Raw genomic sequence first — 13,660 nt, 5'->3', positions numbered from 1 at the left:
GGGCAGGGCTTGCTGCGGGGGGTACAGAGCAACAGAGCCGAGGTAAGCCAGCCAGGCCCAGTCGGGCCCAGCCAGGGCCACCACAATCCCACTCCACACAGGAGAGGGACCACGAGCATCAGCCTCGCCCCATCCCATTCCCCACTTGTTCACCTCACCCCCTCACCCCAAAGCCACTCTCCACCCCGCCGACACCTGCTCCGTAGTCTGGTGGCTGACCGCTACGAGCTCTGCGCCCTTTGGTTTCTGATGAGGTCTGCTGGTGGGAGCACCAGCACAAGTTCGGGGGGTTATTTCCCTCCCCCTCCCCACTTCCCCGAGCCCCTGGCAGGGGTGCTCTTCTTGCAACCTGTGGGGCAGGCCCTGTCTCGTGACTCTAGCTCTTGCTGCCGCTGTAAGCAGGTCGTTGCATTAAACTCCCTTCAGGTGAACCCCTCTGAGGGCACCATCTACTTCCTGCCAGGACCCCGACCAAAAGACAGGTGGGGGGAGGCCTTCTCTACAAAAAGGCAGTTACTGAACACAATTATAAGCTTTGGGAACCAATGAGAAACGTTCAGTTCAGCCTAGGACTCTGATCTTCATCATCCGAACCTCTAGGGATGAAAGAGATTTTCACTTAAGAGGAGACTGAAAAAAAATCAACCTGAGTCCGGCGATGTTGACTCTTCCTGCAGTGAGGAGCCCACCTCTACTTCTTTTAAACAACCAGAACCCTGGGGCAGGAGAGGGAGGAAATTATCCTCGATGGGCCTTTATTCTGTGTCAGGCATTATGTAACTGTTACACATAAACTGTCCCACTTGGACTGCGTAGTAAGTTGGCAGAGGTAAGTACTACTCTTATGGCCATTGTTCAGATGGGGAGACTGAGTCCTAAGGCTATTAAGAATCTTGCCCAAGGTCACAACGGCCGAAGGAGGATGCGAACCCGAGCAGTCTAACTCTGTGTGCTTTTAGCAAATACACTGCATGCCTCCTCCTCCAAGGGAAGGCTGGGCCAGGAGATTGAGAGCAAGGAGAGGCGAAGGGAGCCCAGCATGGCTTCAGCTTCTGACGTCCCGTCCACGAGACGCTCCCATCCATGAAATGCTCCCCATGGGGGAGATGGGTGCGTATTTTAGCCGCAGACCAAGAACATCGGTCACAGAGCATCAACCAGAACTGGAAGAGTGCCGGAGCAAACAAAACGCAATAAAGAACTGTGGCTTCTTCAGAAAGAGATCATCATAAACCAGGATTCCTTGCAATATTATCAAATACCAAACCAAATCCTGTCTGAACCTTTTAGTCTGCAAGAGTGATCACTCTCTCCACTTGTAGAAACCCCCAGAAGCACACAGCATGAGGACAAATGTTACCCCAAATTTGAAAACGGATCCAGAGACAAATTCCCGAAGGAGAAGGAGAAGGAGAAACAAATATTGTCAGACACGCTGGGTAAATTCATCCACAGAGAAACCATCAGTAACTCTATCCCTTTCAAAGGAAGGCAATCCCTGGGGCCACATGGCCAAAACCCTAAGCACAGGCAACGTCCTTCCAAGGCTGTTGCAAACCCAAGCCACAATACAGAGCTTAGGGATAGGCTCGCAACCTCCACCTGCAAAGTCAGCAAGCGTCCAGCTTACACACCTAACGGAAATGCCATAAATGAGAACACGGGATGTTTCAGACTGGTGCACAGATAGCTCAATATTCAGGTACAAAAGAATAAACAGAACAACAAAATTATCTGCAGCCTGGAGACAGTGGCTGCAGCCCAATTCTCATTCCGCTTCACATAACGTTGACTTTTTTCTCTGCTTAAATCTAACCTCCCTTTGCAGAACAGGGGAGGTGCGTAGGTGGTAGGATGAAAGCTTCAGTCTTGCGCACATTACACACCGTTCAGTTACCCAAGGGGAAAACAAGCCGACAGGGAACCACGCTTGTGCAGAACAGTCAGAAAACAGCCCCTTAAGACAGCATGGCAAATGGTTTCCCAGGTGTGAGAACCTGCCAACCAACCAGCCAGTCTGTGTGCCTGTGTTTTTCCCTAACGCAATTCTGAAAGACTGAGGATGCTAGCTTTCACCACTGGATGACTACGCCTGACTTCATTCTGCAAACAAAGCTGCCTGCAGAGATTTGATGAGTGGCAAGCAGTCACCAAAAGTGACCTGCAGAGCCCTCTGGCCGGGGGCTCCGTCTTACCTGTCGAGTCGGCCCCGGAAGCCAGGCCACTCTGCTCCCCAGCACTGACGAGCTGCAGGTCTGTGTATGAGGGGCCAAAACTAGGACTGCTGGTGTCTTCAGAACGTGTGGTCCAGCTGCTCTCGGAGGGCAGGGGGCATCTCCTCAGGGAGTCGAAGGAAGGGCAGGTCCAGCAGGGCATGGTCAGTGACGTGGCTAGGGACGAACGGAAAGCATCCAGAGTAAACAGCTGCACTCTGCTTATCTTTAGCGCTTGTCTGACTTTGATGTTGCTCGGATCCTATGACATCTCAACAACCATTAAGGCAAGGAAGGACAGGGAGTGTCACTCCTGACACAGACAGGGAACACTAATTGACCGAGACCCCACCAGTGAGTCAGGATCAAAACCGGTGCTATAACTAAGGTCTCAGGAGCCTCAAATCAAAGATTAGCTCTTCAGAGAATATGTGCGATTTTAGGCTCTCCTTGCATTCCTTCATTTTCTTTAAGATTTGTCTTGGAGTATAGTTGCTTCACAACGTCGTGTTGGGTTCTGCTACAGAGCAGAATGAATCGGCCACACATACACATGTATCCCCCCCGCTTTTGGATTTCCCTCTCATTTAGGTCGCCGCAGCGCATTAGGTAGAGTTCCTTGTGCTATCCAGTATGTTCCCCTCGGGTGTCTATTTCATACATTAGGCTCGACTTAGATTTCTAACCTAGGTTGCAGCTTCATTCAAATACAAAGTGCTCGCAGTTTCACCCTTCCCCTTACATTTCCCTCCATTTTTAGTGGTGCACCAACAATCTCAAGAAAACTCCCCAACCCGCACTGCAAAATTAGAGCTAGACTGGGTTAAGGGTCAGGAACTTGAATATACATGTATTCGCCTAGGAATGAGATGTGTGTCTGCTTGCCTGGAGTTTGGCTGTAACTGGAGTCTGTAGTCTGTTACAAATACAAATTGAGATCTACCAGGGCTGCTGACCTGCCGGACAATGAAAAACACCTTTAATGGGGAAGTGCACAGGATCCGGCTTTGTCTCCGTAACCCTACACACCGAATTCAGCAGAAACCATTTTGCAGAGGCCCCTTTTTGAGTTTCCTGATGCTCCTAACTTGTTTTTGCTCAATCGCCTGTCACATGGCTCCTCCACGGTGTCTCCTGAGAGGCTCATTGCAAGTTCACTGACAAATACTGAAAGCAAGCGCTGAAAAAACTAAGGACAGGGAAGGAAGAATTAAAAAGAAACTCAGCTTAATGTCTTTGACATTCACTGACAGTGTTGAACATATCAACGCTTCACTCCTTCTTATTTCTGAGCAGTCTTTCATGGTGTGGATGTACTACAGGTAGTTGCACCATTCATCGGCCAAAGGACACCTGGGCTGTTTCCAGTCCTTGGCTCTTATAAATAAAGGTGCTATGAACATTCATGTACAGATTTTTGTATGTACATAAGTTTAAATTTCACTGGGATAAACACCCAAGAGTACAATTTCTTAGCTATATGGTAACTGCAAGTTTAGTTTTATAAGAACCTACCAAACAGTTTTCCAAAGATGCTGGACCATTTTACATTCCCATCAGCACACATGAATGTCTCCTTATTTTCTTAACAGAGTCTTTGCAAAGCAAAAGTTTTAAAAGTTTTACAAGTCTTTAACCAGCAAGAAAACAATATAGCATCTATAAAAGCAACACAAAATACGAAGCATATGTAGTAATAAATTTAACAAAAGATGGGCAAAGCCCCAGAGGAGATACTTGTAAAGTTAAGAGACCATAGAGAAGACCTACATAGATGGAGAGATATTCTATATTCATAGATTGAAAGAACGGACGATGAAAAGATGTTTATTGTTGTTGTTTTGTTGCTAAGTCATGACCAACTCTGTATGACCCAATGGACTGCAGCCCCCCAGGCTCCTCTGTCCATGGAGTTTTCCAGGCAAGAATCTGGAGTGGGTTGCCATTTCTTTCTCCACGGGATCTTCACCACCCAGGGACTGAATCCGTGTCTCCTGCACTGGTAGGTGGATTCTTTATCACTGAGCCATCAGGGAAGCCCTGGTAAAGATGCTAATTCTCCCTAAACTGGATTATAGTTTTGTACTCTCAATCAAAATTCTAGCATGGCCTTTCTTCCCTTCTAGGAAGCAGAATCACACATTTTAGATGTGAATGAAATAAAAATTTTAATAATATAAATGCACTTGTAAATATACATTAAAATAAAATGATAGAAATAAGAAAAATATGCTACTATAAGGCAAAAATGAAATTAGATTCCTACTCTACACTATACAGAAAAATCAGTTCTAAGTGGGCTGAATGTCAAAGTGTGAAAGGCTACATAAGATGTTCTTTAGAGGCATATATTGGGCTGGCCAAAAAGATCCATTACAGCTTATGGAAACTCCAAACGAACATTTTGGCCAACCAAACAGCTTAATGTGGTCATGATTTTGGGGGTAGTGAAAGATTTTCTTTACTGAGACCAAGAAAGCAGCAAGCATAAAAGAAAAATAAACAAATTTCATATCACTAAAATGAAGAACTTCTTTTCATGAAAAGTCACCATAAAGAGTAAAAGGGGGCTTCCCCAAAGACTCAGCAGGTAAAGAATCTGCCTGCGATGCAGGAGACACAGGAGACTCGGGTTCGATCCCTGGGTCAGGAAGATCCCCTGGAGAAGGAAATGGCAACCCACCCCAGTATTCTTGCCTGGAGAATCCCATGGACAGAGGAGCCTGGCGGGCTATAGTCCATGGGGTTGCAAAACAGCCGAGCACGACAGAGCGACTAAGCAAACACAAAGAGTAAAGAGACTACCCACAGGGAAGGAGATAAGAATCGGCCACACATCGTGTCCACAGGGAACTCCTAGAAATCAGCAAGGAAAAGGGAAATACCGTCAAAAAATACTCTCAAAGAGGCATTTTATGAAAAGAAAAAACTAAATGGAAGAAAAAGTAAAGCAAAGGGAGGAAGAAAAAAAGCACTCAACCTCATTCGTAATCTAGGAAATGCAGATTAAAACCACATGAGCTATCATTGCTCTTCACCCTTCCCTTCCTCCCTGCCTCCCTGGGACAAAAATAGTGACACATGACCATCCCCGTACAGTCCCAGTGGAGCCAAGGCAGCTTTTCTGTGCGGCTGGTAGGAAAGTCAGCTGGAAGCCCCGCAGAAAACGGGCTGCTCTTAAAGTCATCTGATCGAGTGGAAGATAAACGCACCCGCGCACAGCAGCTCCCTCAGACATTTTTAAACAAGAGAATCACTTGCACTTGCACGTGTTCACTAGGAGAGGTGTGCTCACTGAAAAGACAAAACACACGCTCAGAGAAACACGTTCCTAATTGCCCCAAAGTAGAATAACTACAATATCCATCACGCAGCACGGGTGAATGAACTGTGGAATATCACTAAGATGGAATGGGCTTCCCTGGTGGCTCAGCTGGTAAAGAATCCACCCACACGCAGGAGACCTGGGTGGGGAAGATTCCCTGGAGGAGGGCATGGCAACCCGCTCCAGTATTCCTGCCTGGAGAATTCCAAGGACTGCATAGTCCATGAGGTCGCAAAGAGTCAGGCACAACTGAAAGACTTCCACTTTCACTAAGATGGAATACACTGCAATAAACACTATACCTACAGGTAATGAAACCGAAAAACCTCATAAATAAAGTGTAAAAGGAGTCGGCCACAGGATAACACATACAGTATTATTCCACTTACGTAAGGTTCACAAACAGATGAAATGCAATTCCATCATTTGAGATGCGTGTGCAGGAAAGCTGTTAAGAAAAGTAGAGCAGTTATCATAAAACCCAGGAAGAGGATGACAGAGGGAAGTGAATGTCTAGTAAAAGGATGCCATGATCAGTGGGGAAACAGAGGGCTTCTGAGTGATGACAGTGTTCTATTTATTAAACTGGGTGGTGGGTAGTACTGTCATCCTTTGTAATTTAACACACGCTTTAAATATGATCCTTTGTGTTTATTCAGTAGTTAATAAAGCTTATTAAAGCCACATATCAAAAGACTATTCAAGAAAGGAATTTATTTTAACTATTTGTATTTTCACATTAGCTCTTCCATATTTATTTATTTAGCTGCACCAGGTCTTCATTGTGGCATGCGGGATCTTTAGCTGCAGTGTTTGAACTCTTAGTTGTGGCATGTGGTATCTACTCCCGTGACTAGGGATCAAATCCATCCCCCCTGCATTGGGAGTGCGGAGTCTTAGCCACTGGACCACTAGGGAAGTCCCCAGATACAGCTTCTTTATGTTTGTTAGCTAAAACTCTCAAATTTCCCTCGAAAGAAAAACTAAGAATAATGAAGCCGGGAGAAGACTCTTGAGAGTCCCCTGGACTGTAAGGAGATCAAACCAGTCAATCCTAAAGGAAATCAACCCTGAATATTCATTGAAAGGACTGATGCTAAAGCCGAAGCTCCAATCCTTCGACCACCTGATACAAAGAGCCGACACAGTGGAAAAGATTGAGGGCTGGAGGAGAAGAGGCAACAGAAGATGAGACGGTTAGATAGCATCACCAACTCAATGGACATAAATTTGAGCAAACTCCAGGAGACGGTGGAGGACAGAGGAGCCTGGCGTGCTGCAGTCCGTGGGGTCACGAAGAGTCAGACACGACTGAGGGACTGAACAACAAAAACCAAAGTAGCTGGGAGAGGCGATGTCTCTACATCCTACCATCTGTTCTCATTTGGTCTCATACACTTTATTTATCAGCCTAGCAAATTTGAATATATCATGGTAATTAGTTTCTGGATTGAATATCCTTAGGCCACAAGATCAGTTGAACAGTGAGAGAAAGTTCTCAGTCTCGAGTTGACTCTTCTCCCAGAGGAAGACCAGACCTCTGACAGCTAGGCCAGTGAGCAGCAGGTTGCTGTCATCACGATGCTTCACATCTGATCCGCAAGGAATACAGAGAAACAAAGACAGAAATCTGCCTTCTCTCCTTTTCTATGGGGTTGTACGTAAGGACTCTGGATCCAGACTGCCTGCTGCGCATTCAGCCCTGTAGCCTGGAGCAAGTTACTCAATACATCTGTTCTTCTGAGTTTTCACCTGTAAAATGGAACAGAAAACAGTGCCCCCCTCATAAACGCATTAGGCTAATACTGACGAAGCACTTGGCAAAATGCTTGGCACAAAGGAAGTATTTCAAAAGGGTGATTAGTCGCTCAGTCCTGTCTGACTCTTTGCGAGCCCATGGACTGTAGCCCGCCAGGCTCCTCTGTCCACGGAATTCTCCAGGCAAGAATACTGGAGTGCGTTGCCATTCCCTTCTCCAGGGCATCTTCCCCACCCAGGGATTGAACCCAGGTCTCCCGCATTGCAGGCGGATTCTTTACTGTCTGAGCTACCAGGGAAGCCCCAAACAGGGTTAAGTGGCAGTTGCTACTTCCAGACCTAAACTTTTATCCAAAGCCGCTTGAAATCTTGACTGAGATCTCTACAAGCTGGAAACTAAGTTCCTCTTCTCCCTTCCACACCAGCTCCCTCTCCCTTTGAGAAGTTCAGAAGGACACCTTGATTCTTCCCACCTTTGGTCCCTCACAGCTTCTGTTAATGCAACCTTCAAAGGACACTTGAAATCCAATCACTTCCCACCGTCTCCAAGCTACCACCCCGATCCCAGACCCCGTCCTCTCCGGGGTCATCCCAGTGGCTGCGCCTGGTCTCCCCACTTCTCCATTTACCCTCCTCCTCTCAGTCTGGTCTCCCCACAGCAGCCCCCCAGTGTGAACAGAATCACCTGTGTGTGCAAGCCTAGGGCGTTCACACCACACCTCGGGTGCAACACCCTCCCACAGCTTTCCTCCTTACCCACAGTCAAGGTCCACGTCCTCACTGTGCCCTTAGAAACCTACGCCATCTGAGACCCCACAATTGCTCTGACTCGCCGCCTTCTCGAACTTCTCCCACATTCATTCCACTTGAATCACACAACACAACCAGGGCCACCTCCTCAGGGTCCCATCACTTGCTGTTCCTTCCTCCTAGAAGACTCCTTCCCCAGTTTCTGCAAGGCTCAGGCCTCACTTCCCTCAAGTCTTCATGCCAAAGATAATGCTCAGAGCCACTCCCAGACCTTCTATGAATTTTATATCCTCTCTCACCCGACTCCCTTTCTTTGCCTCATTTTCCTCCTCTTCCCACTTAACACATCATCTGGCACACATATATCTACTTCTCAATCCAGTTTCTGCTGTGGCTTCTCCAGCAGAATGGATGTTCCACAAGGCAGGACTTCCCACTGTATCCCCAGTGCCTTGAACAGCGACTGGCCCAAAGTGGCGGCTCAAAGCTCCATTGATTGAATAAATAATAAACAAGCTATCAGGGCTTTCTTGATGGCTCAGCAGGTAAAGAATCCGCCTTGCAATGCAGGAAATGTAGGAGAGGCGGGTTGGATCCCTGGGTGAGGAACATTTCCTGGAGAAGGGAATGGCAACCCATTTTAGTATTTTTGCCTGGGGGATCCCATGGACAGAGGAGCCTGGTGGGCGACAGTTCACAGAGTCCAAAAGAGTCAGACACGGCTGAACAGGGCACAACAAGTCACCAGCTGAAACAATTAATACAGCAAATACTCTTCTCTCTTTTTATCCCCTGGAATCCTGAGTAGGCTGAAATTTCAAAAACTTATATACACTTTGATGTCATGTCCTTTATTTATACTTTAATGTTTACTCAGTTCAGTTCAGTCACTCAGTCGTGTCGGACTTGTTGCGGCCCCATGAACCGCTGCAGGCCAGGCCTCCCTGTCCATCACCAACTCCCAGAGTTTACTCAACCTCATGTCCATTGAGTCGGTGATGCCATCCAACCATCTCATCCTCTGTCATCCCCTTCTCCTCCTGCCCTCAATCTTTCCCAGTATCAGGGTCTTTTCAAATGAGTCAACTCTTTACATTAGGTGGCCAAAATATTGGAGCTTCAGCTTTAGCATCAGTCCTTCCAATGAACACCCAGGACTGGTCTCCTTTAGGATGGACTGGTTGGAGCTCCTTGCAGTCCAAGAGTCTTCTCTAATACCACAGTTCAAAAGCATCAATTCTTCAGCGCTCAGTTTTCTTTATAGTCCAACTCTCACATTCATACATGACCACTGGAAAAACCATAGCCTTGACTAGACGGACCTTTGTTGACAAAGCAATGTCTCTGCTTTTTAATATGCTGTCTACGTTGGTCATAACTTTCCTTCCAAGGAGTAAGCGTCTTTTAATTTCATGGCTGCAATCACCATCTGCAGTGATTTTGGAGCCCCCCAAAATTAAGTCAGCCACAGTTTCCACTGTTTGCCTATATATCTGCCATGAAGTGATGGGACCAGATGCCATGATCTTAGTTTTCTGAATGGTGAGCTTTAAGCCAACTTTTTCTCTCTCCTCTTTCACTTTCATCAAAAGGTTCTTTAATGCATTAGAGAGTAATATCTTCCAGACTGTTTTTTTTTTTTTTTTCCTGCTTATCATCCGCTGAGATTTGAAGGTGGCCTGGACAGACACGCCAGATCAGGAGAGCCAAGGTTACCTCGGCTAGAGTCTTCCACTTTCTGCTTCTAGTTAGAAGTTCACTAACAAGGGCTAAATGATTTCTCCAATGTTATAAACACACTTATCCACGAACACAAAATAAGTCTCATTTGACTCTTCATTTGCGGCTTTCTTAGCTCGCGATACAAAGCGGCGGCCCCAGGACGGGTTCAGAGGAGCTTTGGCTCACCCCAGAAGGCTTCGTGGGAAATAGAGTACCTGACTGTTAGGTAACCTCAGCTTGGGCAGGAGAGGGACTGTGTCCAACTTTCTCATAATGCATTCCCAGCACCTAAATATGCTTTGCATGAATGAACTAGTTAATTAACGCATGCTTGGGCAGCTCATTGTGTTCTGCGTCCCACACTGAGGGTGAGGGTGAGATGGGCCACATGGCTCCCTGGGCGAGCTAGAATATTCTCTGGAAGAGGAGAACATTGGGGTTTTAATACAGTATGAACATGTTACGCTAGGTGTATATGTAACATGCATGTGTGTGCATAAATGTCAGTGGATATGTTATGTGTATGTATGTAAATGTATATTACTATGTGTATATATGTAAATGTGTGTTACTATGTGTATGAGTACACGTTATATGTATATGCTATGTCTGTGGATTTTATGTGTACATATGTGGTAGGTGGATATATGCACTGTGTGCACAACAATGGGAAATCAAACAACTGATAATAACAACACAAAAAATCACTTTACTGTGATTAACTGAAGAGATCATCCTTCAAGTTCTACCTAACAGCTCATTACCCACATAAACAGGAGTCCTTCTGCAAAAGATTTCATCTCCACCTTTCATCTTTTCATTCATTAATCCAGCAAATACAAAGGGGGCACCTATTACGTTCCATGTACCATGTTCTGGGATAAAGAGTAGATGAGACAAAGTCCCTTTTCTCTAGTGGGAAAAAGAGACAGTAGACAAATAAGCACACAGCCCAATTTCAGGCAGAGACACTTAAGGGCCTTCCCTGGTGGTCCAGGGGTTAAGAATCCGCCTGCCAAGGCAGGGGACATGGGTTCGATCCCTGGTCTGGGAAGTTCCCTCATGCTCTGGGGCAACTAAGCCCATGTGCCACAGCTTCTGAAGCCTTGAGCTGGTCTCCGCAGCACGAGAGCCCACTGCCAGGAGAAGCCCGCACACCGCAACCAGAGAAGGCCCGGCAAGACGACGGGGCAGGGCCAATAAAGGGACAAGTACAAATTTAAAGAAACACAAGTGAGGGCCTCAGTTTAAAAAAAGGATGAAGACACAGAGAGCAGCTGGAGGGCGCGGGTGCTGAGCAGAGATCGGGGAGAACATGTAGGGGGAGAGCTTCAAAGGCTGAGGGAGCCGCAGGAGCGGAAAGGCACTCCGGGGAGCGGCGGGAGAGGCCCTGCCCGTCTCATTCCTGAGAGCATCCCGGGTCTGAGGTGGAGTCCAGGAAGCTCACGAATTACCTTTATAGCTCATGAATTACCTTTACAAGCAGAGAAGAACCACGCAGGGTATTAAAGAAAGCAAGACCCCCTGGGTCCAGAAGAGGAAACATGCAAGCCTTGTGGGGCACCTGGCCTCCATATTCACCAAATGGCTGGGATCTTACCCCACCCCTGCCCACCACTCACCCCCAGCAGGCAGAGCAAACAACCTCACAGAACTGACCGCTGGGCGCCTCTTCTTCAGGCCTCTCAGCTGTCACCCTCTTACATGGCTGACATCATCTCTGGTCCTCCCCCAAACAAGTGGGTCTTTCTCTGGACAGAAAGACTTAGCTTCCCCCCGCCCTCCCAGACACAATGGGAAGGCCTCAGTCCAAGCTCTGAGGGAAGACATTTGAAGGACAGGGGAAACAAAGATTCCGGAAATCAAGGCTTTTTTTTTTCATGTTTGTAATTATGCGTATCCCACAGGATCCGCATAATGGGTCCGATTCAGCCTTGGCCTTGGCCTTGCCACAAATCGCTGTGTCCCTGGAAGAAGGTCAGTGCACAGCACGATGAGTGAACAGGAAGCTTCCTGCGGATAATAACGCCTTAATTTTTTTCTTTTTTTTACATTTCGGGGGTGAACTTTGCTCTTTCAACTTGCCTGCATGCATTTGCAAACATATTCTAAGCACACCCACACACCTGAAAATGCACACTGGCATTGTCTCTGAAACAATCTTTGTAACAATTTTAGGTGACAGCAAAGCTGACCTCTACATTCCTCCTGGTGTGTGGCAGAATTTAGAAGTCTAAGGAGGCAAAAACACTAAGTTAGGAAAACTGTGCAACTAACCCACCTCGGAAACACTACTGCTAAAGCACAACATGGGAATAAAACACACGCGGGTGTAGATCCATTTTCAAAAATATTTTTTTGAGAGAAAAACATAAACATTCAATTTTGCTTTGAACACATCCATCAGAAAAAAAAAAGCACCTTGGTTTCTCTCATGGTTTAACAAACTATCTATGCACTTACTTCAGAGTTCAGCAAATAAGCTTTCAGTTAAGTTTCTTTTTTGACAATTTTCACCATGTAATTCAGACTGATCACACAGCATTTTCAAACCAGAACAATATTTCCAACATGTGAACAGTATTCCTATGCTAATTTAAGTCCAAAGTGTAAGTGTCTGACATTCAGTTCAGTTACTCAGTCGTGTCCAACTCCCTGTCCATTACCAACTCCTGGGATTTACCCAGCATCAGGGTCTTTTCCAATGAGTCAGTCCAAGGGATTCCCAAGAGCCTTCTCCAACACCACAGTTCAAAAGCATCAATTCTTCGGCACTCAGCTTTCTTTATGGTCCAACTCTCACATCCAAACATGACTACTGGACATTAAATATTCTAATAAAAAACCTAAAGAGAATATATTGAAAGTGAAAGAGGAGAGTGAAAAAGTTGGCTTAAAGCTTAACATTTAGAAAACTAAGATAGTGGCATCCAGTCCCATCACTTCATGGCAAATAGATGGGGAAACAATGGAAACAGGGAGAGACTTTATTTTGGGGGGCTCCAAAATCACTGCAGATGTTGACTGCAGCCATGAAATTAAAAGATGCTTTCTTCTTGGAAGAAAAGTTATGACCAATCTAGACAGCATATTAAAAAGCAGAGACATTACTTTGCCAACAAAGGTCCGTCTAGTCAAGGCTATGGTTTTTCCAGTGGTCATGTACGGATGTGAGAGTTGGACTGTGAAGAAAGCTGAGCGCTTAAGAATTGATGCTTTTGAACTGTGGTTTTGGAGAAGACTCTTGAGAGTCCCTTGGACTGCAAGGAGATCCAGCCAGTCTATCCTAAAGGAGATCAGTCCTGGGTGTTCATTGGAAGGACTGATGTTGAAGCTGAAACTCCAATACTTTGGTCAGCTGATGTGAAGAGCTGACTCATTGGAAAAGACCGTGATGCTGGGAAAGATTAAGGGCAGGAGGAGAAGGGGACGACAGAGAATGAGATGGCTGGATGGCATCACCAACTCAATGGACATGAGTTTGGGTAAACTCTGGGAGTTGGTGATGGACAGGGAGGCCTGGTGTGCTGTAGTCCATGGGGTCACAAAGAGTCAGACATGAGTGAGCAACTGAACTGAACTGAACTGAAAGAGAATATTTGGGCTTCCAGGTGGCCCAGGGATAAAGAAGTGAAGTGAAAGTTGCTCAGTCATGTCTGAATTTTTGCAACCCCACGGACTATACAGTTCATGGAATTCTCTAGGCCAGAATACTGCAGCGGGTAGCCTTTCCCCTCTCCAGGGGATCTTCCCAACCCAGGGACTGAACCCAGGTCTTCTGCATTGCAGGTAGATGATTCTTTACCAGCTGAGCCACAAGGGAAGCCAAAGAATGCCCCTGCAAAAGCAGAAGATGCAGGAGACTTGGGTTCATTGCCTGGGTCAGGAAGAT

The 13,660-nt window shown here is 46.4% G+C and overlaps 1 protein-coding gene across 1 annotated transcript in view; it reads right to left on the bottom strand.

Annotated features, from left to right (window-relative positions):
• STON2 (stonin 2) overlaps window positions 1-13,660 on the bottom strand; it is a 166,311-nt gene that overhangs the window by 99,744 nt on the left and 52,907 nt on the right. The window contains exon 4 of the mRNA XM_061156503.1: window positions 2,196-2,390. Coding sequence (XP_061012486.1) covers window positions 2,196-2,390 — 195 coding nt within the window. The remainder of the gene's footprint in view (window positions 1-2,195; window positions 2,391-13,660) is intronic.

Source organism: Dama dama, chromosome 12, assembly GCF_033118175.1.
Source record: "Dama dama isolate Ldn47 chromosome 12, ASM3311817v1, whole genome shotgun sequence".
In the NCBI taxonomy this organism is placed as follows: Eukaryota; Metazoa; Chordata; class Mammalia; order Artiodactyla; family Cervidae; genus Dama; species Dama dama.
This window is presented reverse-complemented; position numbering and strand designations above follow the sequence as displayed.